General features: G+C 41.1%; 2 protein-coding genes and 1 non-coding gene across 3 annotated transcripts; 2 read left to right on the top strand and 1 right to left on the bottom strand.

Annotated features, from left to right (window-relative positions):
• Positions 1-8824: 8824 nt before the first annotated feature.
• On the top strand, positions 8825-9721 carry LOC135588868 (seed lectin-like). The gene has a single exon (XM_065081217.1). It carries the CDS (start codon positions 8825-8827, stop codon positions 9719-9721), a length of 897 nt encoding a protein of 298 aa, XP_064937289.1.
• Positions 9722-24640: 14919 nt separating this feature from the next.
• LOC135680627 (L-type lectin-domain containing receptor kinase IX.1-like) lies at positions 24641-27011 on the top strand. The gene has a single exon (XM_065194689.1). It carries the CDS (start codon positions 24704-24706, stop codon positions 26792-26794), a length of 2091 nt encoding a protein of 696 aa, XP_065050761.1. The 5' UTR covers positions 24641-24703; the 3' UTR covers positions 26795-27011.
• A 57-nt stretch (positions 27012-27068) lies between these two features.
• TRNAD-GUC (transfer RNA aspartic acid (anticodon GUC)) lies at positions 27069-27140 on the bottom strand. The gene has a single exon. It is a non-coding gene; the product is annotated as a tRNA-Asp (tRNA).
• Positions 27141-27751: the final 611 nt, after the last annotated feature.

The raw sequence follows: 27751 nt of genomic DNA on the forward strand, positions 1-27751 counted from the left end.
CTTTTAATGTTGACAACTATTTTTATTTCATGAAGAATCTTCCTTGACTTCTTCAACCCATGCAACGTCAGCAGCAACAACAAGTCAACAGAGGTGTCTTCTCTGGATTCTCCATCTTTAAGGAAGCTGCTTGTTTAGAAGCGCAGACGTGAGGGGAGTAGAAGAAAGACCATGGGACTGCAGCCCATTATGAATACATGCGTGCATACTTTTTCTATCAAGAGAAAGAAGTTTGCTTATACCTTCTGTTTTGCTGAAAGCCCAACACGTTGGAACCTTCACGTGAATCGATTTCTTGTCCCCTCGTGGAACGGTGGAAGCTGTAGCATGAAGCATAGATCACGAAGAGAGAGGAAATCTGAAGAAGAAAGAGAATGGAAAGAGAAGTAAAGAAAAGATAACACCCGATCATCCACCAGAGACAGAGTTGACACCAAGAAAAAAGCAACCTTTGAGTGAAGAAAAGACGCAAGCGCGCAAATGAGATAACCAAATTGTTCTTCTTCGTCTTCTTCGTTTTATTTTACCGAAACAGCTAGATTGGAAAAAGCCTCTCAGCTGAACAACCAATGGATTGTTTGGTGACAAATCCTTTCTTCTTACTTGGCCATCTAATCCTTGGTATTGTCCCGTAAGAAAGCACCAAATCTTTTCTTAATGATGGTTTATTTCTTTATGTCATACTAGCATAAGCAAGCTTGCATGAGTGACAGGGTATATGGCATATTTGCTGCCGTTCTGAGGCGTGAATTCCTACTTGCTGTCGTATTTCGACTTGTATTTGATAAGATATTATTTGATCGGTCTGTCATTGGTGTGGCTGGTAGGCTCATGAAGAATTGTCCGCTTTGAAAGATTGACATCTGTCATCGGTGTGGCCCGTAGGTGGCCCGGCTCGTGAAAAATTGTCGGCTTTAGAAGATTGGCATACTCGTACGATTTTGTCATTTCAAAAGATGTGAGCTCAAAAAATACCTCTGAGTGTAAGGGAGACTTGACGGATTTATGAGTCATTGGTTCTCATACTCCTCAACCAATGTGTGACTAAATTGCCTTATCAGTGCTCTCTCTCATAGGGGAGCCAATGGCTCATAACCGAGGTGCATGGTTTAGGAGCGAGTTTGCTCAATCGAGGTACAACTATCGGCTCTCTTTCTAGCGCCAAAATGATAATGACCCTTTACACCGTGGCAGAGGGAGTCAACATGGCTTGGTTCGATCCCAGGTGCACAAGATTATCCACATCGGTGTTCGGGTGATGGAGATCGTTGTCTGTGAGGTCAGGCTTGGGCTCTAGCTTCAAAGTCGGGAAACTCCCTTTGGCTGATCGTTTGCCTCTTTGTCACCGGCTCCTACACACAGGTCGAGGTCGGGAGGGGGATTTCCCGACTCGAAAAAAAAATGGAAGAAGAAATTAAAAAGATTTGATGAAAAGAAAAATATATTGAGGTGTAGAACTTAGGCCCGAGCACAAGGAGGTAGAAGTTTTACGGGGTCGGCTTGTCCTAAATCTCCTGCATAAATGGGGATCAACCTTGCCAAGCTCTCCAAGGCATTCGCCTGGATTGCTTGGTTAGGGATAATCTTGCGGCATTGGGGCCCTCCATCTAGCGCCAATTTGACAAAGGACAATTTAGTTGATCAGCTATTCGTGCGGCTCATAGGCTCGCGAAGAATTGTATGAGCGTACTCGCATGATTTTGTCCTTTCAGGGTATGTGAGCTCCAAAAGACACTTCTAAGGGTAAGGGAGACCTTGCAGACTTATGAGCCCTTGGTTCCCATACTCCTCAACCAATGTGGGACTAAATAGCCTTATCAGTGCTTCCTCCTATAGGGGAGCCAAGGGTTCATAACCAAGGTGCATGGCTCGGGAGCGAGTTGGCTAGGCCGATATGCAGGCATCGAGCTCTCCTTCTAGTGCCAATCTGATAAGGGTCCATTTGGTCGGTTGGCCATTGGTGCAGCCCATAGGCTTGCGAAGAATTGTCCGTTTTAGGCGATGGACATACCTACATAATTTTATCCTTTCAGAGCATGTGAGCTCCAAAAGGTGCCTCTGAAGGTAAGGGAGACCTGGCGAACTTATGAGCCCTTGGTTCCCCTACGGGAGGGAGCATTGATAAGGCCATTTAGTTCCATATTGGTTGAGGAGTATGAGAACTCTCTATTGGGCGGCAGCTAACTTAAGCTTCAGATGGGTCAAGTTGGGAAATCCCCCTCCCGACCTCAACTTGTATGCAGGAGTCGGTGACGGAGAGGCATGCGGTCAGCCAAAGGGAGTTTCCCAACTTTGAAGCTAGAGCCCAAGCCCGACCTTACTAGACAACGATCCCCGCCGCCGGAACGCTGACATGGATGATCTTGCACTCCCGGGACCGAACCAAGCCATGCTGACTCCCTCTACCATGGTGTAAAGGATCACTATTAGTATTGTTTAGTGTCATGCGTCATGGATGATGACAAAGAACAAGGGCAACCATGGAGCAGTAGTAGAATCGAGCAAGCCAGGAAATGGTCCATGCACCTTGCAGCATCTAGGGACATTCACATAAACTTATGACCGAGATGTTGCCAAGCTGCCTGTGCTCGAGATGTTGCCAAGCTGCCACTTCATCCTGAGCTAACTGAGCAGATACTACATGTCCCCTTTGACAAAAGTTGATTGGACAAAGTCATAAAGATCGTATAAGAGCTCCCAAAAAGGAACAAGTTTTTTGACAAAAAATATCAACATCTTCGCTTGGTCTATAGGAAAATCTACGAGTGACATCACATACATAATGGAAGAACAGAAACAAAAATCTCATATTTCCATGATAAGATTTATCGTCATGCAAAATTTAGTGTACAAAATCTCACGTTCATGTGAGATAGTTATGTTACATAAGGAGATCGTATATCCCTAAATTCCTACAAATCTATGGGAGAGGATAAAGGAAGTCAAGTATTCTCCTTTGTAGCGGTGATCTACACGATAGGGGCTATGAAGACGCTCCTCAAATCGCTGCCCAAATCTTCACATGCCCCAAATAGGGGCTGCTCACTTAAGAGAAGGGGAGAGAAGAATATGTGTTAGTAGCCAAAAAGATCCAGGCTATGACCCTTTGGTTTCCTCCTATTTATAGAGATTCATTGTCAATTTAACTCTAATGGATTTTACCCTATTGGGCACTAAATCTCTATTCAACTACCAAAGCCTCTTATATTAGTGCATCTCTATCCAATAATCTCTCATTAGCTCTTATTGAATCTTATCTATATGATGATCTAATAATTTATTAGCTTATTGGATATCCAATACAATAGGGGCTCAAACGAATATCTCATATCTAATAAGATAGGGGCGATGACATGCCCTCGAGCTGTTAGGCGCCGCATAAGTCGGCGCTAAATATTGTAGAGCCGTTCTGGAAGGCTTGAAGTGCCGCCACATGACACGGTCTATACAGGTCAAGGTCAAACACCGTTGAGCCATTCTGAAGAGCTCGAAGTGGCATCATACATCGTAGGTTCATACAAGTTGCTCAGGGCTCGTCCGTAAGGTACAAACTAATCATCCGAAAAGTCGGCAACCATTAATGGACCATGTATGGTTGGCCCCTCTTTGTATGTATAAAAGCCAACTTCTTGACCAATGCCAGGGGAGGAATTCGAGCATTTAACTCCCTCTTACTTCACTCGATACTAACTTAAGCTTTGGAAGGGTTGAGTCAGGAAATCTCCCTCCCGACCTCGGCTTGTGTCGAGATTTTTATTTGGTCTCCTATGACATATCACACATATACATATTTAATATATATCTACATTACATGCAAAAATATGTACATATCTAGTTAGTATACAAGTAATCGCACTAGATAATCATGAATCACATCCTAATATGATCAAGCCCGAGCTAGCGGGCCTGATCACTTACATCAGGATCTATGTGTGTAACGACGTATCTTCATGCCTTGTGATCATCCATCTCATCATCGTCGGTTCTGTCAGCATCTCGACGCATCTCTATGCATGACGATCGTCTGTCTCAGCCTCATGGGTCATACTATCGCCTTCATGCTCCCACTATGCCTCCTTATGTAATTACAACTTAATCATAAGCACGTAAGCCCAACAATAAACGAGAAAAAAATTAGAGGCTTGCAGACCCCTATAATAATAATTATCATAATCACATCACACACATATATCACGTCACACGGTCCATGATCATCCATCTACATCATACATCACATGTACATATCATTTAGGACTACTAGAGAAATAATAATAGTTAATTAAACTTTTTTAATTAACTAATATTTTTCTAAAATTCGAGGCATGTAGGGAATTTTATGAATTATGATGGGTATTTAGGTAATTTGTACATAAATGACAGACCATGAAATTTTAAAATTATGAGAGGCAATACCATCTTTTATCTAGAAATCTCTACTACCTTCACCTACCACTGCATTGTGACCGCCACCACCCCGTCGATGGTGGCATCTACAAGAGGCGAGGGTGTCGCCTTTGCCCATGGTCGGCTCACCCGCGGGTGGTTTGCAGACGGGTGGGTGCCACTATAGGTTGTGGTCGGTTTGCCCACAGGAGTTATGCCCGCAAGGGGCAATGTCGCTTGCATAATGTCTGTGCGCAATAATAGTTGCTGATCTTGCGTCTACAACTACGTGCAGCAACAGTTGCTGCACTTACATATTTGTTGTGCTACGTTGCCTGCACAGTGCCTGAACGCAGGTGACCTACCTGCGGGTGCTACGCCGCCTGCCTGCACGCATATGACAGCCAAGGGCAAAAACAATTGTTGCTTTTTCTTGCTTCTACATCAATGATTTTAACGTCAAAAGCTTTTATAAAACACTAACACGTAGTTCAAAACTATTCCTTTGTACGAACAACCTAGCTCTGATACTACTGTAGGGAAATATAGGGGTGACATCACATACATAGCGGAAAAATAGAAAATAAAAATCTCAGATTTTCCAAAAATATTCGTCGTCATGCGAAAATTGGTGCATAAAAATCTACCAAACTAAAAATCACGTGTGAGATAGTTGTGTTACCTAGAGAGATCATATATCCCTAAAACCGTACAGATATGTGGGAGAGGAAAAAGGAGGTCAAGTGTCCTCCTTTGTAGTGGTGATCCATATGGTAGGGGCTGCGATGATGTTTCTCGAATCATTACCCAAATCTCCACACCTATTAGCTGAGGAGGAGAAGGGAAACGAATAGGAGGTGGCAGCCAAGAATACTCAGCCTACGGTCTTTGGTTCTCTCCTATTTATAGAGGCTTCCTGTCAACTTAACTCTAATGGATCCTGCCTTATTAGGTACTAGATCTCCATCCAACTACCCAAGCCTCTTAGATTAGTGGATCTCTATCTAATAATCTATCATTGGCTCTTATTGGATCTCATCAAAAGAATCCAATAATTCATGGGCTTATTGGATATCCAATAAGATAAGAGCTCTAGTGGACATCTTATATCCGAACATTTACTTATCGCAACACCTACAATATATATGTGACCATTTAGGCCCGATTTCGAGCTGACCGTGAGTCATACCTGTCATAACTTTTTCTAGCTGATTGAATTATTATCTTTATAATAATTCACTTGACTAATCGATTGTGGATGTACTAGGCCATTATGTCGTAGTCCCTAGACAATACAAGAGAATCCAAACCTTTAGACTTATATATCATTGATTACTATATACATAGGGAGATCATATATCCTTGAATTCATGCAGATCTGTGGGAGAGGACAAATGAGGTCAACTATCCTCCTCTTTAATGATGATCTACACAACAGGAGTTGTGAAGACGTTCCTCAAATCGCTACACAATCCTCCTCGCAGCATGTACCATGCAATCAAGAAGGGGCAGCTCTTTCTTTTACTGTCCACATGCCCCAAATAGAGGTAATAAGTTAAGGCAGAGAGGATAATAAGAGGTGGCCGCCAAAAAGAACCCAACATATGGCCCTTTGGTTCCCTCATATTTATAGAGTCCCCCTATCAACTTAACCTGAATAGATCTTCCCCTATTAGGTATTGGATCTCTATCAAATTACCTAAACATTTAAGATTAGTGAGTCTCTACCCAATAATATCTTATTAGCTCTTATTGGATCTCATCTATAGGATCCAATAATTCATGGGCTCAATAGATATCTAATAAGATAGAGGCTTCCGCGGATATTTCATATCCGAACCTCTACTTATCGCAATACTTATCATATGTGTATGACCTTCTAAGCCCAATATCAAGCTGGCCGTGAGTCATACATGTTAGAATTATTTCTGACTCAGTTAATTATTATCTTCATAATAATTCACTCGACTCATCGATTGTGGACGTATTAGGTGACTACGCTGTAGTCCCTAGATAATACAGGGAAATCCAATCATTTAAACCTATTTATCCTCAGTTATCGTGTACTTATATTCCCTTATCCATATAATATTCTATAGACCATATATCGGGCATGGTACTATCAGGCCCATACAGTTTCTCCTCGAGTCTCACTCTAATCAGATTCTCACAAAGAATTTTTTATCTCTGAATCCGAATAACCTTGGCCAAGAATTTATTTGAGCAAGGACACATGAGATATTTCTCTTATAATACCGAGAGTGATTGATCCTCTATTGACACTTAATAGCTCTCGTAAAGTTAGTTGTCACTCTCGATGATCGATTATGTTAGATCTATAACTTCCAAACCTGTAAGTTCGGTATCAAAGAGTGGAGTACTCATACAAGATATCTTTAGTTTCTTAAGTCTAAGGACCAGGTACACTACTAGGATGATAGAATCATTATTTGATAATAAATTGTTCAGACTCTTGCTAGGAGAGTCATAATTGAGTTTCATTAAAAGGGGCATTCATATAAAATTAACTTAGTTAACCCCTATTAAAGATCATGAAGATGCCAGCTAAGGATAGGATTAGTTTGGAGGTTGCTTCTTAGATAAGCATTAGGAGTTGGTTAGAAGTAGAAGTCTTGAGTAGAAATCCTAATTGAGTATGAGTCTTGAGTAAGAGTCCTATTATGAGTTGGAGTTTAGAAGCACTATAAATAGTCATGTATTCATTCTCTTTTATTAAGTCGATCCCCTAAAGAGATCAACGTCAAGCTTAGAATTCGCAAAGGTTCTAACATAAGGCACCATGAATTATCTATCATTCCGTGAACGGATCAATTAGTGAACTTATTCTCTAATGAGCACCTGCACTATATCTCTAGTGTCCCAATATGAGCAGCTATGAGACCAGTTACATCCATCGTATGGATGAGTATACAACACACTTATCTATCCGGTTATCTCAATATACTTCTCGAGTAACCTATGATCGGGATTATTTATGGTCTATCTTTAAAGGTGAATCGATCTGATTATCGTGATCTTATTACGATACGATACCTATTACACAGATCTATAGATATCACTATATATATTGCTTGTCATAAGTGTACACGTATAACTTGAATATACGTGTTATTTATTATTTATTATTATTTAATATTTTATTATTTTATATTACATGATAGCTTGAATATATCGTTGATTTCAATCATTTCTTTTCGGATCGTGAGCCCATCGACAACCCTAAGCCGTATGAACAAAGCTTTTATTTTGTTGACCTGGCCAAGGTGACTCGACAGTCTAGTCATTTGGACCAGTTCCCTGCAAATGTCCCTTCAAATTGATGTCGATTTCTATTTTTTTTTCCCTGCAAATGTCAAGGATGAAAAGACGTGTCTACATTCCATAAATTTCCCACCTCATATGTCAAGGATTTTTCCTCTTCCATTAATTTGCATCCTTCTGCCGGAAGAATTGTCCTGGTCCTGTTCAGCAGAAGACACTAGTTTTAGTCTTTGAAGAAGTTTCTTTGTTGTTTCCTGCTCGTCAATTATTCTCTCTGTCTCTCGCCCTCTCCAATGTATGCAGAACCCAACTAACAGGGGAATCAGTAATGAAAAAACTTATTCTGAACATAATTAGAAATATAAAAAGAATTATAAGTCTTTGTAATTTTTTTTAGTGTCAATTAATGTCATTAACTTTGTAATTTTTTTTAGCGTCAATTATAAGTCTAGTGTCATTTTGTCCAACTCGATTTAAGATTGTATATACGAGATATCGGAAGTGACTCGAGGTATAATTCAAATGTGTATCGATCAATACAAAAATTAATAGTGAGATAAAAAATAAAATTATATATGAATAACTGAGTAAGTTAGCAGATTTTATAATGAATTAGGCAGAAAAAAAATATTCTACGATAAAATATTTACCCTGGTTTCGTTTCTAAGATAAACTTGTTTGAGTGTGAAGTCTGTCATCATTTTTTTTTCTAGCCACTGTATTTATGGCAGGCGCCCATAGATGCAGCATAACTCTAATTTTCCTGGTGGAAAGGTTAAAAGATATGCTACTTGTCATGCAACCGATGACTTTTTTTGAAGGAAGAAAACATCCTACGAGGTCATTTTTGAGAAATTTAGGTTAATTTGATCCGCGTTTATTCCCTTTGACGACTTCAATGTCGTGTTTCCGAGGGTTTGATCGAACCTGCAATGGCAGCCGCTCGTGTGTTGTCCGAAATAATTGTGACTGTGTCATTAACATGATGTCTCCCAATGCGCAAAGCGTTGACGGCTAGTTTCAGTCAACGCTTCGGGGGTTGTTGTAGAGCAAGATTTAGCAGCCTTCTTCTCGGCAATCAGCCCCCCTGCAGATCTCGTGGTGGTAGCAGCAGCAGCAGCAGCCATCTGATCTGTGTTGGTCCTTGTGGTAGCTAGCCATGGTGGTTCATCGATCCAGCAGCATGTTGTCTGCTCTCTTTTGCTTGTGGATCGTTGTCCCTTCGGCAACCTGCCTCTCCTTCAATCTCTCTTTTCTTGATCCCGCAAGTCGCTCCGGAATCGAGCTGCAAGGCAATGCAACCTGGAACAGCACCGATGGCATTCAGCTCACCAACGACACCATCTTCTACAACGTGGGGAGAGCGGTGTACCGAGAGCCGCTGCTCCTGTGGGATGCCCGCACCAAGGCGATGTCCGATTTCACCACCCATTTTTCCTTCATCATCCGTAACTCTTCGAAAACTTCATCGTCCGGCGATGGCCTCGCGTTCTTCATGGCGCCGTATCCTTCTCCCCTCGTCCCCGATTCCTCCTGTGGCTCTCTCGGCATCTTCCCAAGAGTCTCCTCGGATTATCTTGTCCCGACGGTGGCGGTCGAGTTCGACACCCACCAAAACGAATGGGATGTGGACGACCACCACGTTGGGATCGATGTCAACTCGTTCGTCTCACAGAAGGCTGCGAGCTGGAACGGCAGTCTCAATACTGGGATGCTGGCGAATGCATGGGTGAGCTACGACGCCATCACTCGTAATCTGAGCGTCTTCCTCACTTATGCCGACAACCCTGTTTTCGCTGGTGATTCCGTCCTCCACACCGTCATCGATCTGCGGGATCACCTACCGGCAAACGTTACAGTAGGCTTCTCGGCGGCCACTGGTCTGGTGACCGAGACGCATGCCGTTCTGTCGTGGTCTTTCAGCTCGAGTCTGCAACCAAGAAGCATTCCGCCGCCGACGGCTCCGACAGCATCGGATGCAGCGAAAAGTAAGAGCAAGACGGGGCTCATAGTCGGTTTGGTGATTGGAGCATGCGCTCTGATTGGGCTCTGTTGAGATTTGATTGATAGTTATCTATAGTTATCAAGATCTAGTAGTTACATGATATTTCAATAACCATTTCAATCATAATATAGTAGTTATAAGATGGTTTCAATAACTACCTCAATCTAGTAGTTATAGGATGGTTGTTACTAGGTCCTATAAATAGGACCGTAGTTCATGAAGTAAGATAGATATAGAGTCTATGTGCATTTGATATCTTGTAAGTGTTCTTATCAATCCTCCTGTTTTTTAATACTACATCAGTTTTCTTGAATCGAAAGGATTCTTTTACTTGCATCGTAGTATTCTGTTTTTTCTTTATTCCTCCATCCCCAACATTTGTGGTATCAAAGCCTAGTTTCAATCTGAATCGGGCATTATGACTTTTAACGACAATTTATGTCTCAATCCCTTATCATCATTTTCTCGAGCAAAAGCTATGAATTTTGGAGTATTAAGATGAAGACTCTATTCAAGTTTCAAGATCTTTGGGACTTAATAGATAATGGATATGTAGATCCAGATGACGAAATCAGGCTGAGGGAGAATAGAAAGAATGACTCAAAGGCATTGTTCTTCATTCAACAAGCTGTACATGAGACGATCTTCTCAAGAATTGCAGCAGCGACAACCTCAAAGCAAGCTTGGTTGATACTTCAAAATGAATTTCAATGCTCATCAAGGGTGATTATGGTAAAATTTTAAACTTTTTGTTGTGAGTTTGAAATTTTCTTCATGAAAAGTAATAAATCGGTGCAAGATTTTCTTTCTCGAGTAACTGAAATTGTTAGTCAAATGAAATCTTATGGTGAACATCTTTCTAATCATATAATTGTTACAAAAATTTTGAGAAGTTTAACTTCAAATTTTGATCATGTTGTTGTCGCAATTGAGGAGTCAAAAGATTTATTTACATATTCATTTGATAAACTAATAAATATGTAGTAAATGTCTTAGGAAATATCGTAGTTAGCACAATGATTAAGTTAGAAATGGGAGGTGATCCCATTAACTTAATCTTGGGGCAATTGGGCCCCTGAAAAACTAAATTGGGCCAAATGAATCAACTCATTCGGACCTTGATTTCTGCCAAGCGGTTGAACTGCCCAAGCCAGAAGGTGGCACCGCCTAGGCTAAGTCTCCGAGCGAGACTGGGCAGTGCAACCGCCCCAGCCAGGAGGTGGCACCGCTTGGGCTCAGTCTCCGAGCGAGACTGGGCGGTGCAACCTCCCCTGACAGGAGGTGGCACCGCCTGAGCTCGGTCTTCGAGCTCTGGCAGGAGGTGCAACCGCCTCAGTCAGGAGGTGGCACCGCTTGAGCTCGGTCTTCGAGCTCTGGCAGGAGGTGCAACCGCCTCACTCAAGCGGTGGCACTGCCTGAGCTCGGTCTTCGAGCTCTGGCAGGAGGTGCAACCGCCCCTGACAGGAGGTGGCACCACCCAAAGGCTCAATCTTCGAGCTCTGCCAGGCGGTGCAACCGCCTCAGTCATGAGGTGTAACCGCCAGATCCCGGAATTCCAGGAATTGATAGTTTTGAGCTCTAAATTCAAACTGGGTTGGGGCCTATAAATACCCCACCCTTTCAGCACTGAAAGGGCACTTAACATACACCGAAATCTTGATCTTGTTCTGTGATTTTTAGAGCTCAAAATTATTGTAAAGGCCAAGAGTTCTTCTCCCTCTTTTCTTCCAAGTTCTGAGCTTTAAAGAGAGGAGAGAAAATTCTGTAAGGGTTGTCTCCTAAGCCCGTCCAAAGGAGTGAAAATGTAAAAGGGTGGTTGGCCTTCGCCTATTGAAGGAAGGCCTCTAGTTGACATCGGTGGAGGAAGCCAAAAGTGGAGTAGGTCAAGATTGACCGAACCACTCTAAATCTCAGTTTGCATTTACTTTAAGCATATTATCTTTACTGCAAACCTCCTCAAAAGCTTACTGCTTTCTGTGCATATACGATCGGGTTTCAAGCTTTGCACTTTCCGAATCGGCGTTTAGACGTAAATCAGTTTTATCGTACGATCATCATATTTCGGTTTGCGTTTACGTTTTGATTTCTATCATAACTACAAACTGCCTTTATATCTTTGCTTAAACTATATCTCACTTAATCAAGTGATTTACGAATCAGCATTTAGACATAAATCAGTTTTTTCGTACGAATATCATATTTCAGTTTGCGCCTACTATCTGATTTGAATCATAACTGCAAACTGCATTTATATCTTTGCTGCATCTTGCTTAAACAAAAGTTAAAGTGATTTACGAATCGGCTTTCTTACCAAAATCACTTTTAACGAACGAACGCAGTTTTTATTTTAATCGTAGAAGGTTTTCCGCTGCACTAATTCACCCCCCCCCCCCTCTTAGTGCTCTTGATCCTAACAATTGGTATCCGAGCCCAGTATTTCTCATTTCAGATTTACACCCGAGAGAAATGGCTCTTCATGGCTTTCAAGAGGGCTTATCGGTTGTTCGTCCACCGTTGTTTAACAGATTGGACTACACTTATTGGGAAACTCGAATGAGAGTTTTCTTAATTTCTATGAATTTGGATTTATGGAATATCGTTGAAAATGGTTTTCAACTTCCCTCTAAACCGATGAACGAATGATCGGATTTGGAGAAGAAGTATTTTTCTTTAAACGCAAAGGCTATGAATGCCTTATTTTGCACTTTGGACAAAAATGAGTTCAATTGGATTTCTACGTGCGAAACGACTTTTGACATTTGGCGAACACTTGAAATCACGCACGAGGGAACTAGTAGAGTCAAACACTCGAAAGTTAACATTTTATTGCATGATTTTGAGCTTTTTTGAATGCAACCAAGCGAGACTATAGGCGACATGTACACCCGTTTCACGGATGTCGTCAATAGTTTAAGAGCTATTGGAAAATATTTTTCGGATTTTGAACTCGTAAACAAGATTTTGTGTTCTCTTTCTAAGAAGTGGGATTCGAAAGTAATTGTAATACAAGAAGCTAAAAACCTAAACAACTTACCACTTAAAAAACTAATTGGTTCGTTGATGACATATGAAATGGTGCACAATGCACATAATAAACATGATGAACAAAATCATCTTCCAAAGAATAGGAAGGATTTGGAACTCCGGACAAATGAATACCACTTGAGCGATGACTCAAGTGATGAGGACAATGATGAACTTAAACTTCGAACACTAAATCTTAATAAGTTTATTAAATAAAAATCTAAAATAGACAATGAACTTGAACGAAGGAAGAGGCCAAAGAAGAGGAAGGCAACCAAGGATGAATTAAGAACTTCCAAAGGTGAAACAACGAATTGGGCTTTGACGGGCTTCGACTACAAGGTAAGTAACTCAACTCTCTTGAATTATTTTGAAATTACTTGAAGTTTTTCATAAGTGCTTAATTTAGATAGTAGGAATAAAAAAAAATTTGTTTTTCAAAAATTATATCATGTTTTTCTTTTTAGCATCTTTCAAGAACTAAAAATTTGATCATGAAAAGTATATTGCTAAGGTTTCATGCATGTTATGTTTTGAAATGTTGAATGATGTATGCAACATTATGGATGATAGTTATATGATATGTGATAATGCTTCAGATTAATCCATGCATGTGTATTTTGATGATTTTATGTCGTGCATGAGCTTTTGAAGTAAATGTTGATTTGAAACTCTCATTTTGGATTAACATGTTTTTGGTTTAATCATTTGTATAACATATTAAGATGATATAGTGCATGTACATCTATGTATGAATTTCTTGATAATCTTTTGATGATAGATGTGATATCATGATGTTTTATTTTTGATGTGTTTGGTCTTGACGGCTTTATGACGAAACTTATGTTTCGATTTTAAATGATGATACATATTTTCACAAAATGACTTGAACACCCTCACATGAAATCAATTGTATGAAATGAAAATGAATTTTATATCCTATTGAGATTAATGAATTTATCTTACCAATCTTGTAAATCTCATGAATATAAACATGATGAATATTTTGAAAATAAATGAGTGTATCATGCATTTGGTCTTAATGATTTCTCTTGAACATACTTTTTGAAATCATACTTGATAATGAATATCAAGATATTAAAAGGATGTTATCATAGAATCATGCTTGATAATTTATTTTACGAAATTTACCTTTCTATGTTGACATTCTTTTTAAAAGCAAAGGCATGCTCATAAGAAGCAAATCACATGAATAGAAATTTATAAAAATGAAATGTAATCCTCTGTCTTATTGATTTTTTAATAAATCTATGCCCGTCATATATGAATTTATTAAATGTAATTTTAAGGATGATTTCAGATTTGACAAATGCTTGATTCGTATTTACGACATAAGATACATTTTAAATATGAATCATGCTAAATGCTTCAATCATTTTCTATCTCTAGTGTTCTTGATTTTGATGAAATAGTAATAACATTATTCATGTCATGAATCTCAAAAATGATAATTTGATTATGATTTTTTTTTAATTTACTTGAATGAAATTTTGTTTTAACCGAATCATGAACTTTCCCTTGACTTCTTGACTTAAGAAATTTGATGAAACATGATGATTACTTGATATTTGATACTTGAAATTTCTTGCAAAATGTGATCTTGATAAGAACGTTTCAAGTTGCTCTTTGTGCTATATCTTTTCAAATGAATCATGAGCCTTGATGTCATATATTTCATAATATAAAAATAATAAGATTTCTTTGCCTTGTATGTCTTGTGTAATGATTGTATATCAATTTGCTTTATTATGAATTATATGAATCCTGATCGTGAACTTGTTAAGAAGAATTTTAATGAACCATGAATCATATCTTTGGTATTCATGAATTGATCCTCATTGATATCTTTCATTGATATGATAAATTATCATCTCATGATATATCGCATAATTATATCATGCTTTGCGATTGTATCATGTGATCTTTATTGAATTTTCACATTGACATTCTTCATGACATGATTTCTTTGCATTGTATGCTTCATGTGATAATATGAATACATGAAATATACATGATATGATTTTTATGCAATTCCTTGTATTCATGAAATATTTATCTCATCACCTAATAATTCTTCTTGATATTCCTTATGTGATGATAAAAATACATGAAATATTCATTAATTTGTTTTGATGTATTGCATATGATATGTATCATGAATGCTTTAAATAATGAATGTTTAAAATCATGATCAACATGTTGATAAATGCTTCAAAATTTTAATGTTTGAGTATCATATATGATATACCCATTAATGATGATTGATTTATTTTTCAGTATCGTGCATGAAAAATAAGGTTTTTGAAATTGTATATGTTTTAATTTGAATATATAATGATGCACAAATAAAATTGATACTTACCTTTGTCATAATCTGAAAATTGAAAAAAAGGGTCTTCCCTTCTTTTTGATAATGATAAAGGGGGAGCAAGAATTTCTAGCGTGGACATCATGAAAAGAGGCAAACTAGCTAGCTTACACAATTCAAGATGAAAGCAAAAATTACACTCCTCTAAAGAGAAGATGCAAATGTAACACTTGCCAAATTGTTTGCTTGCCTCATGTAAAACATTATCTCTTGCTAGTTTGGCATTTTGCTAGCTTGCACTTTGCAAAGAAAGCAAAAATAACACTTCTCAAAAGAGAAGAAAGAGCTTGTTATCTTGAACATCACAAGCTTGCCAAACAAAAATTGCAAAAGTGCTATCTTGCCTATCTCAAGAAGCAAAACTTGCAACTTCCACATTGCAATAGGAAGCAAGAATCATAAGCTTACACAAGAAAGCTATCATGCATTTACCTTCGAAATTTTTGCTAGCTTGTATGTAGTAAAACTTGCATATCGTAAAAATTGCAAGCTTGTAGCATAAAGAGAAGCAAATAGTTGCTATCTCAAGAAAATTAAACATGCTAAACTTACATCTTGCAATGGAAGCAAAATTGCGAGCTCAAACATTGCAAAGGAAGCAAAAATTTGCTAGCTTGCAACTTGCATATTACAAGAAGCAAGAGTTGTCTTCTTGAACATCTCTAAATTGCTAGCTTGCAAGTTCTAAAATGTTGTAACATTGCTAGCTTGCATGTTCTAAAAGTGCTATCTTGTATGCTGTAAAACTTACATATCTAAAACTTGATAGCTTGAATGTTCTAAGCATGATGCAACATTTGTTGAATTTTCTGGCTTCAAAACTGCATGATGATAAAACTTGATATTATGTTTTTCATGCAATAAGTTAAACTAATATTCCAAACACAAGAATAGTTGGACTTCTCCTTTTTGTTGATGACAAAGGAGGAGAAGTATGATGTTATGCATAAGTTCATGATGACGTGTTGCAAGTATTCATGATGAATATTGCAATGACTTGAATTCAGTTTGAATTAAAGGTTCTATCAATATGGCATATTGATAGGGGGAGTTTGTTTAAACTCCGGGAGTTAAGTTTAACTTCGTCATCAAATGGTTGTCATCATCAAAAAGGGGGAGATTGTTGAATCTCGTATTTTGATGATGAAACTACTTGATATATGTTTATGATTTAATCTGTGTTTTGAGTGACGCAGGATGCTTCGATCAGGATGAGACAATTAAAGTAGGAAAATCATGTTGTGCCGGAGGAACATGTCAGAAGATTGGACGTCGGGCCGGTGGATCGATCAATGTATCGACAGAAGGCTTCGGGCCGTGGACTCGGGCATCGGGCCAAGAAGAGCGGGTATTGTGCCAAGGATATCGGAGTTGCGGAGTCAACTGGCCGATTGGGCAATAGGCTGCAGGAGATGACGATGCGCCAAAGAATCGGACAAAGCATCGAGGGACCAATGACATGTCGGACAACTTGGTTAATTGCTTAGGATTAATTATCTCGATCGAAGTTTTGTTTTAAGTGTGCGGGATTAACTACGATGGAAGAAAGACATGCAGCAAGAGTTACGCCGGAATCAAGACAATGATCACATTGGGAGTTCGAGAGTTCGACGGAAGTTCGGACAGTCGTCGGAGGTTCTGCGGGAACAAATCCGAAAAGTCCATAAGCTTGCCAAAGAAGCTCGTCGGAACTCGCCAAGTGGATTGTCGTAAGTCCAGGAGTTTGCCGAAAGTCCACAGGAGCATCACCGAGGGTTCATCGGATGATCGACGGAAGTTCACCGGAAGCTCGCCGAAAGAAGCGATTGATGCACCGGAGCAAGTTGCGGTAAATGTCTTAGGAAATATCATAGTTAGCACAATGATTAAGTTGGAAATGGGAGGTGATACCATTAACTTAATCTTGGGGCAATTGGGCCCCTGAAAAACTCAAATTGGGCCAAATGGATCAACCCATTCGGACCCTGATTTCTGCCAGGCGGTTGAACTGCCCAAGCCAGGAGGTGGCACCGCCTGGGCTAAGTCTCCGAGCGAGACTGGGCGGTGCAACCACCCCAGCCAGGAGGTGGCACCGCCTAGGCTCAGTCTCCGAGCGAGACTAGGCGGTGCAACCTCCCCTGACAGGAGGTGGCACCGCTTGAGCTCGGTCTTCGAGCTCTAGCAGGAGGTGCAACCGCCTTAGTCAAGCGATGGCATCGCCTGAGATCGGTCTTCGAGCTCTGGCAGGAGGTGCAACCGCCCCTGACAGGAGGTGGCACCGCCCATAGGCTCAGTCTTCGAGCTCTGCTAGGCGGTGCAACCGCCTCAGTCAGGAGGTGCAACCGCCAGATCCCGAAATTCTGGGAATTGGCAGTTTTGAGCTCTAAATTCAAACTGGGTTGGGGCCTATAAATACCCCACCCTTTCAGCACTGAAAGGGCACTTAACATACACCGAAATCCTGATCTTGTTCTGTGATTTTTAAAGCTCAAAATTATTGTAAATGCCAAGAGTTCTTCTCCCTCTTTTCTTCCAAGTTCTGAGTTTTATAGAGAGGAGAGAAAATTCTGTAAGGGTTGTCTCCTAAGCCCGTCAAAATGAGTGAAACTATAAAAGGGTGGTTGGCCTTCGCTTATTGAAGGAAGGCCTCTAGTTGACGTCGGTGACCTCGTCGATGGAGGAAGCCAAAAGTGGAGTAGGTCAAGATTGACCGAACCACTCTAAATCTCAGTTTGCATTTACTTTAAGCATATTATCTTTACTGCAAACCTCCTCAAAAGCTTACTGCTTTCTGTGCATATACGATCGGGTTTCAAGCTTTGCACTTTCCGAATCGGCGTTTAGACGTAAATCAGTTTTATCGTACGATCATCATATTTCGGTTTGCGTTTACGTTTTGATTTCTATCATAACTACAAACTGCCTTTATATCTTTGCTTAAACTATATCTCACTTAATCAAGTGATTTACGAATCAGCATTTAGACATAAATCAGTTTTTTCGTACGAATATCATATTTCAGTTTGCGCCTACTATCTGATTTGAATCATAACTGCAAACTGCATTTATATCTTTTGCTACATCTTGCTTAAAAAAAAGTTAAAGTGATTTACGAATCGGCTTTCTTACCGAAATCACTTTTTAACGAACGAACGCAGTTTTTATTTTAATCGTAGAAGGTTTTCCGCTGCACTAATTCACCCCCCCCCCCCCCCCCCCCCTCTCTTAGTGCTCTTGATCCTAACACAATGGATTGGATTCCCCTGTATCGTCTGGGGACTACGGCGTAGTGGCCTAGTATGTTCGTAGTCGATGAATCAAGTGAATTATTAGAGAGATAATAATTCACTAAGTTAGAAGGAGTTCTTACAGGTATAACTCACGGCCAGCTCGATATTGGGCTTAGAGAGTCACACATATATGGTAGGCATTGCGATGAGTAGAGGTTCGGATATGAGATATCCACCGGAGCCCCTGTCGTATTGGATATCCAATAAGCTCCTAAATTATAGGATCCCATGGACGAGATCCAATAAGAGCCAATAAGAGATTATTGGATAGAGATCCACTAATCTAAAAGGCTTGGGTAATTGGATGCAGATCTAATACCCACTAAGGGAGGATCCATTAGGTTTTGATAGGGGGCCTCTATAAATAGAAGGGATTCAAAGACTCATAGGTTAGAGCATTTACTTGCCTCTCCTATTCTCCTCCCCCTCTCCACCTCAGAGCAGGCCTGGAGTTTTGAGGAGCATCATCGTAGCCCTATTGTGTGGATCACAGCTAGAGAGGAAGACGCTTGACCTCCTTCACCCTTTTCTAGAGATCTGCAAGGAAACTGGGATATACGATCTCCCTAGATAATACAATCTATTCTGTATGCAGTTTTAAGTTTCGTGGATTTTGCACACCAATTTTTGCACGACGATAAACATCTCCTTCACCAATTTTGTTTTCTTGTTCTTCCACTGCACATGTGATGTCGCCCCCAGATTTCCCAACCAGTGCATCTCTTTCTAATAATCTCTCATTAGCTCTTATTGAATCTTATCTATATGATGATCTAATAATTTATGGGCTTATTGGATATCCAACAAAATAGGGGCTCTAACGGATATCTTATATCCAATAAGATAGGGGCAACGACATGCCCTCGAGTTGCTAGGTGTCGCACAAGTCGGCGCTAAATACTATAGAGTCGTTCTAGAAAGCTTGAAGCGCCGCCACATGACACGGTCTGTATAGGTCAAGGTCAAACACCGTTGGGCCATTCTGAAGAGCTCGGAGTGGCATCATACATCGTAGGTTCATACAAGTTGCTCGGGGCTCGTCCGTAAGGTACAGACTAATTGTCCCAAAAGTCGGCAACCATTAACGGACCATGTATGGCTGGCCCCTCTTCGTATTTATAAAAGCCAACTTCCTGACCAATGCCAGAGGAGGACTTCGAGCATTTAACTCCCTCTTACTTCACTCGATACTAACTTAAGCTTTGGAAGGGTTGAGTCGGGAAATCTCCCTCCCGACCTCGGCTTATGTCGAGATTTTTATTTGGTCTCCTATGACGTGTCACACATATACATATTTAATATAATCTACATTGCATGCAAAAATATGTACATATCTAGTAAGTATACAAGTAATCGAACTAGATGATCATGGACCACATCCTAATATGATCAAGCGTGAGCTAGCAGGCTTGATCACTTACATCAGGATCTATGTATGTAGCGACATATCTTCATGCCTTGTGATCATCCATCTCGTCATCGCTAGTTCCGTCGGCATCTCAACACATCTCTATGTGTAGAGATCGTTCGTCTCAGTCTCATGGATCATACTATCACCTTCATGCTCCCACTATGCCTCCTTACGTAATTACAACTTAATCATAAGCACGTAAGCCCGACAATAAACGAGAAAAAAATTAGAGGCTTGCAGACCCCTATAATAATAATGATCATAATCACATCACACACATACATCACATCACACAATCCATGATCATCAGTCCACATCATATATCACATGTATATATCATATAGGACTACTAGAGAAATAATAATAGTTAATTAAACTTTTTAATTAACTAATATTTTTCTAAAATTTGAGACATGCAGGGAATTTTTTGAATTATGTTGGGTATTTAGGTAATTTGTACATAAAGGACATACCATGAAATTTTAAAATTATGAGGGGCAAAACTATCTTTTATCTAGAAATCTCTACTACCTTCACCTGCCACTACATTGTGACTGCCACCACCCTGCCGATGGTGGCATCTACATGGGGCGAGGGTGTCGCCTTTGCCCATGGTCAGCTCACCCGCGGGTGGTGTGTAGACGGGCGGGTGCTACTGTAGGTTATGGTCAACGTTGTGGTCAGTTTGCCCATAGGAGTTGTGCCCGCAAGGGGCAACGCTGCTTGCACAATGTCTGTGTGCAATAACAGTTACTGAGCTTGCGTCTACAACTACGTGCAGCAACAGTTGCTGCACTTGCATAGTTGTTGTGCTACGTCGCCTGCACAGTGCCTGAACGCAGGCGACCTACCTACGGGCGCTATGCCGCCTGCCTGCACGCAGATAACAGTTAAGGGCAGAAACAATTGTTGCTCTTTCTTGCTTCTACGTCAATGATGTTGATGTCAAAAGCTTTTCTAAAACACAATACACATAGTTCAAAACTATTCCTTTGCACGAACAACTTGGCTTTGATACCACTATAGGAAAATATAGGGGCGACATCACGTACATAGTGGAAAAATAGAAAACAAAAATCCCAGATTTTCCAAAAGGTGTTCGTCGTCGTACAAAAATTGGTGCATAAAAACCCAGCAAACCAAAAATCACGTGTGAGATAGTTGTGTTACCTAAGGAGATCATATATCTTTAAAACCGTACAGATCTATGGGAGAGGATAAAGGAGGTCAAGTGCATTCCTTTGTAGTGGTGATCCATACGGTAGGGGCTGCGAAGACACTTCTCGAATCGCTACCCAAATCTCCACACCTATTAGCTGAAGAGGAGAAGGGAAAAGAAATAGGTGGTGGCAGCCAAGAATACTCAGCTTATGGCCTTTGGCTCTCTTCTATTTATAGAGGCTTCCTCTCAACTTAACTCTAATCGATCCTGCCCTATTAGGTACTAGATCTCCATCCAACTACTCATGCCTCTTAGATTAGTGGATCTCTATCTAATAATCTCTCATTGGCTCTTATTGGATCTTATCCATAGGATCCAATAATTCATGAGCTTATTGGATATCCAATAAGATAAGAGCTCTAGCGGACATCTTATATCTGAACATTTACTTGTCGCAACACCTACAATATACGTGTGATCATTTAGGCCCAATATCGAGCTAACCGTGAGTCATACCTGTCATAACTTTTTCTGGCTGACTGGATTATTATCTTCATAATAATTCACTTGACTCATCGATTGCAGATGTACTAGGCCATTATGTCGTAGTCCCTAGACAATACAAGAGAATCCAAATCTTTAGACTTATCTATCCTTGATTACTATATACATAGGGAGATCACATATCCTTGAATTCATATAGATCTGTGGGAGAGGACAAATGAGGTCAACTATCCTCCTCTTTAGCGGTAATCTACACGACAGGAGTTGCGAAGATGTTCCTCAAATCACTACACAATCCTCCTCGCAGTGCGTACCATGCAATCAAGAAGGGGCAGCCCCTTCTTTTACTGTCCACATGCCCCAAATAGAGACTACAAGTTAAGGCAGAGAGAGAGAGAGAGAGAGAGGATAATAAAAGGTGGCCGCCAAAAAGAACCCAACCTATGGCCATTTGGTTCCCTCCTATTTAAAGAGGCCCCTTATCAACTTAACCCCAATAGATCTTCCCATATTACGTATTGAATCTCTATCAAATTATCTAAACATTTAAGATTAGTGAGTCTCTACCCAATAATATCTTATTAGCTCTTATTGTATCTAATCTATAGGATCCAATAATTCAGGGGCTCAATAGATATCCAATAAGATAGGGGCTTCGATGGATATCTCATATTCGAACCTCTACTTATTGTAATACTTATCATATGTGTTTGGCCTTCTAAGCCTAATATCGAGCTGGTCGTGAGTCATACATGTTAGAATTATTTCTGACTCAGTTAATTATTATCTCCATAATAATTCACTCGACTTATCGATTGCGGACGTATTAGGCAACTACGCTGTAATCCCTAGATAATACAGGGAAATCCAATCATTTGAACCTATTTATCCTCAGTTATCATGTACTTATAGTCCCTTATATATATAATATTCTAGAGACCATATATCGAGCATAGTACTATCAGGCCCATACAGTTTCTCCTCGAGTCTCGCTCTAATCAGATTCTCATAAAGAATTTTTTATCTCTCAATCTGAATGACCTTAGCCAAGAATTTATTTGAGCAAGGACACATGAGATATTTCTCTTATAATACCGAGAGTGATTGATCTTCTATTGACACTTAATAGCCCTCGTAAGGTTGGTTGTCACTCCCGATGATCGGTTATGTTAGATCTATAACTTCCAAACCTGTAAGTTCGGTATCAAAGAGTGGAGTACTCATACAAGACATCTTTAGTTTCTTAAGTCTAAGGACCAGGTACACCATTAGGATGATAGAATCATTATCTGATAATAAATTATTCAGACTCTAGCTATGAGAGTCATAATTGAGTTTCATTGAAATGGGCATTTATATAAAATCAACCTAGTTGACACCTATTAAAGATCATGAAGATGCCAGCTAAGGATAGGATTAGTTTCGATGTTGCTTCTTAGAAAAGCATTAGGAGTTGGTTAGAAGTAGGAGTCTTGAACATAAATCCTAATTGAGTATGAGTCTTGAGTAAGAGTCCTATTATGAGTTGGAGTTTAGAAGCACTATAAATAGTCATGTATTCATTCTCTTTTATTAAGTCGATCCCCTAAAGAGATCAACGTCAAGCTTAGAATTCGCAAAGGTTCTAACATAAGGCATCATGAATTATCTATCGTTTCATGAACGGATTAATTATTGAACTTATTCTCTAATGAGCACCTGCACTATATCTCTAGTGTCCCAATACGAGCAGCTATGAGACCAGTTACATCCATCATATGGATGAGTATACAACACACTTATCTGTCCGGTTATCTCAATGTACTTCTCGAGTAACCTATGATCGGGATTATTTATGGTCTATCTTTAAAGGTGAATCGATCTGATTATCGTGATCTTATTAGGATCCGATATCTATTACACAGATCTATATATATCACTATATATATTGCTAGTCATAAGTGTACACGTATAACTTAACACGTAATCTTTTTATTTATTATTATTTAATATTTTATTATTTTATATTACATGTTAGCTTGAATATATCGTTGATTTCAATCACTTCTTTTCGGATCACGAGGCCATCGACCACCGTAAGCCGTATGAACGAAGCTTTTATTTTGTTGACCTCGCCAGGGTGACTCGACAGTCTAGTCATTTGGACCAGTTCCCTGCAAATATCCCTTCAAATTGATGTCGATTTCTTTTTTTTTTCCCTGCAAATGTCAAGGATGAAAAGACGTGTCTACATTCCATAAATTTCCCACCTCATATGTCAAGGATTTTTCCTCGTCCAATAATTTGCATCCTTCTACAGGAAGAATTGTCCAGGTCCTGTTCAGCAGAAGACACTAGTTTTAGTCTTTGAAGAAGTTTCTTTGTTGTTTCCTGCTCGTCAATTATTCTCTCTGTCTCTCGCCCTCTCCAATCTATGCAGAACCCAACTAACAGGGGAATCAGTAATGAAAAAACTTATTCTGAACATAATTAGAAATATAAAAAGAATTATAAGTCTTTGTAATTTTTTTTAGTGTCAATTAATGTCATTAACTTTGTAATTTTTTTTAGCGTCAATTATAAGTCTAGTGTCATTTTGTCCAACTCGATTTAAGATTGTATATACGAGATATCGGAAGTGACTCGAGGTATAATTCAAATGTGTATCGATCAATACAAAAATTAATAGTGAGATAAAAAATAAAATTATATATGAATAAATGAGTAAGTTAGCAGATTTTATAATGAATTAGGCAGAAAAAAATATTCTACGATAAAATATTTACCCTGGTTTCGTTTCTAAGATAAACTTGTTTGAGTGTGAAGTCTGTCATCATTTTTTTTTCTAGCCACTGTATTTATGGCAGGCGCCCATAGATGCAGCATAACTCTAATTTTCCTGGTGGAAAGGTTAAAAGATATGCTACTCGTCATGCAACCGATGACTTTTTTTGAAGGAAGAAAACATCCTACGAGGTCATTTTTGAGAAATTTAGGTTAATTTGATCCGCGTTTATTCCCTTTGACGACTTCAATGTCGTGTTTCCGAGGGTTTGATCGAACCTGCAATGGCAGCCGCTCGTGTGTTGTCCGAAATAATTGTGACAGTGTCATTAACATGATGTCTCCCAATGCGCAAAGCGTTGACGGCTAGTTTCAGTCAACGCTTCGGGGGTTGTTGTAGAGCAAGATTTAGCAGCCTTCTTCTCGGCAATCAGCCCCCCTGCAGATCTCGTGGTGGTAGCAGCAGCAGCAGCAGCCATCTGATCTGTGTTGGTCCTTGTGGTAGCTAGCCATGGTGGTTCATCGATCCAGCAGCATGTTGTCTGCTCTCTTTTGCTTGTGGATCGTTGTCCCTTCGGCAACCTGCCTCTCCTTCAATCTCTCTTTTCTTGATCCCGCAAGTCGCTCCGGAATCGATCTGCAAGGCAATGCAACCTGGAACAGCACCGATGGCATTCAGCTCACCAACGACACCATCTTCTACAACGTGGGGAGAGCGGTGTACCGAGAGCCGCTGCTCCTGTGGGATGCCCGCACCAAGGCGATGTCCGATTTCACCACCCATTTTTCCTTCATCATCCGTAACTCTTCGAAAACTTCATCGTCCGGCGATGGCCTCGCGTTCTTCATGGCGCCGTATCCTTCTCACCTCCTCCCCGATTCCTCCTGTGGCTCTCTCGGCATCTTCCCAAGAGTCTCCTCGGATTATCTTGTCCCGACGGTGGCGGTCGAGTTCGACACCCACCAAAACGAATGGGATGTGGACGACCACCACGTTGGGATCGATGTCAACTCGTTCGTCTCACAGAAGCCTGCGAGCTGGAACGGCAGTTTCAAGACTGGGATGCTGGCGAATGCATGGGTGAGCTACGACGCCATCACTCGTAATCTGAGCGTCTTCCTCACTTATGCCGACAACCCTGTTTTCGCTGGTGATTCCATCCTCCACACCGTCATCGATCTGCGGGATCACCTACCGGCAAACGTTACAGTAGGCTTCTCGGCGGCCACTGGTCTGGTGACCGAGACGCATGCCGTTCTGTCGTGGTCTTTCAGGTCGAGTCTGCAACCAAGAAGCATTCCGCCGCCGACGGCTCCGACAGCATCGGATGCAGCGAAAAGTAAGAGCAAGACGGGGCTCATAGTCGGTTTGGTGTTCGGAGCAGGGGCTCTGATGGTCATGCCGGGCTTGCTGTTGTTCGTTCTGTGGAGGAGGAGGAGGAAGTCTCGCGGCAGGAATGCAGCAGATGGTGACGAGGACATGGATTTCGATCTAACCACGGATGATGATTTCATGGGAAACAGAGGGCCAAAGAGGTTCGCGTACAAAGAGCTGGCCCGTGCAACGAGGAACTTCTCCGACGAGGGTAAGCTAGGGGAGGGAGGATTCGGGTCGGTCTACAGAGGTCACTTGAAAGATCTGAAGCTTGATGTGGCCATTAAGAGGGTCTCTCGGGAGTCGCGACAGGGAAGGAAGGAGTACGTCTCCGAGGTCAAGATCATAAGCCGGCTGAGGCACCGGAACCTGGTGCAGCTGGTGGGCTGGTGCCATGACCGCGGAGAATTCTTGCTCGTCTACGAGTTCATGCCCAACGGAAGCCTCGATTCCTATCTGTACAGCCCCGCAGCAGGTCTGGGGTGGCCGGCGCGGCACAAGATAGCGCTGGGCCTCGCCTCTGCTCTGCTCTATCTGCACGAGGAGTGGGAGCAGTGCGTGATGCACCGCGACGTCAAGCCCAGCAACATCATGCTGGACTCCGCGTTCAACGCCAAGCTGGGAGATTTCGGGCTCGCCCGGCTCGTCGACCACGATCGCAACTTGCAGACGACGGACTTGGCCGGCACGAGAGTCTACATCGCCCCCGAATGCTTCTACACCGGCAAACCCAGCAAAGAGTCGGACGTTTACAGCTTCGGCATCGTCGCGTTGGAGATCGCATGCGGTCGAAGGCCAGTGGAACTCAAGGAGAAGGACCCGGGCAAGGAAATACTGGTGGAATGGGTTTGGGAGCTCTACGGACGAAGAACGATCCTGGAAGCAGCAGACGCGAGGCTCAACGGCGACTTCGACGAGACGCAGATGGAGTGCTTGATGGTGGTAGGGTTATGGTGTGCTCATCCGGATTACAACCTGCGGCCATCGATCCGACAGGCCATCAACGCGCTCAATCTCGAGACTCCACTGCCGGAGCTTCCCCCCAAGATGCCGGTGCCCATGTACTACACGCCGTGGAGTGATGTGAGCCAGTCTCTGCATGCGTCGTCTCTCGCCACGACAACTTCGATTACTGCGAAGTCCGCACCGACGGGCTCCTCCAGCATGTCACCGAGTTCGTCTCACTTGCTGAAGTCGCCCAACACTTCGGCCGTGATTTCCACATGAATATGTGGATCGAGAAGTTTCTCCGTTTCGGTAGTGCAGTTTGTCGAGCGTCGTAATAGTGAAGATAATAGTGGGAATTGCAGCGTATGCAATACCGTAATGTTGGTGTTTACTTGATTCCTAAGTTCTCAGGATTTATGTTGCAATGGACTCTTGATCTGAATGTTCTTACAAGATTAAATGATGTTATAGTAGTGAAACCAATCGTAACATTCTATCATCATCATCTTATTAAGTTGTCAAAAAAATCAATTCATTATCTTACAAAAAGAAACGCCGTTGCCGGGGATCGAACCCGGGTCACCCGCGTGACAGGCGGGAATACTCACCACTATACTACAACGACTTGACGTGCAACAGTGACAACTGAGTATATTTAATGATATGCTTCGATAAGTTCTGCAACCAATGCATCGTCAGCAGCAAGAACAAGTCAACAGAGGTGTGTTCTCTGGATTCTCCATCTTTTAAGGAAGCTGCATGTTTAGAAGAGCAGACGTGACGGGAGTAGAAGAGAGACCATGGGACTGCGGCCCATTCCGATGACAAGCGTGCATGGACATGATGGAAGAGCAGAAACACTATTTCTAGCGAGAGAAAGCAAAGTTTGCTTGTACCTTCTGTTTTGCTGAAAGCCCAACACGTTGGAACCTTCACGTGAATCGATTTCTTGTCCCCTCGTGGAACGGTGGAAGCAGTAGCATGAAGCATAGATCACGAAGAGAGAGGAAATCTGAAGAAGAAAGAGAATGGAAAGAGAAGTAAAGAAAAGATAACACCCGATCAGCCACCACAGACAGAGTTGACACCAAGAAACAAGCAACCTTTGAGTGAAGAAAAGACGCAAGCGCGCAAATGAGATAACCACCTAAATTGGAAAAAGCCTCTCAGATGAACAACCAATGGATTGTTTGGTGACAAATCCTTTCTTCTTACTTGGCCATCTAATCCTTGGTT

The sequence above is a fragment of the Musa acuminata genome, chromosome BXJ1-8 (genome assembly GCF_036884655.1).
Source record: "Musa acuminata AAA Group cultivar baxijiao chromosome BXJ1-8, Cavendish_Baxijiao_AAA, whole genome shotgun sequence".
Lineage (NCBI taxonomy): Eukaryota > Viridiplantae > Streptophyta > Magnoliopsida > Zingiberales > Musaceae > Musa > Musa acuminata.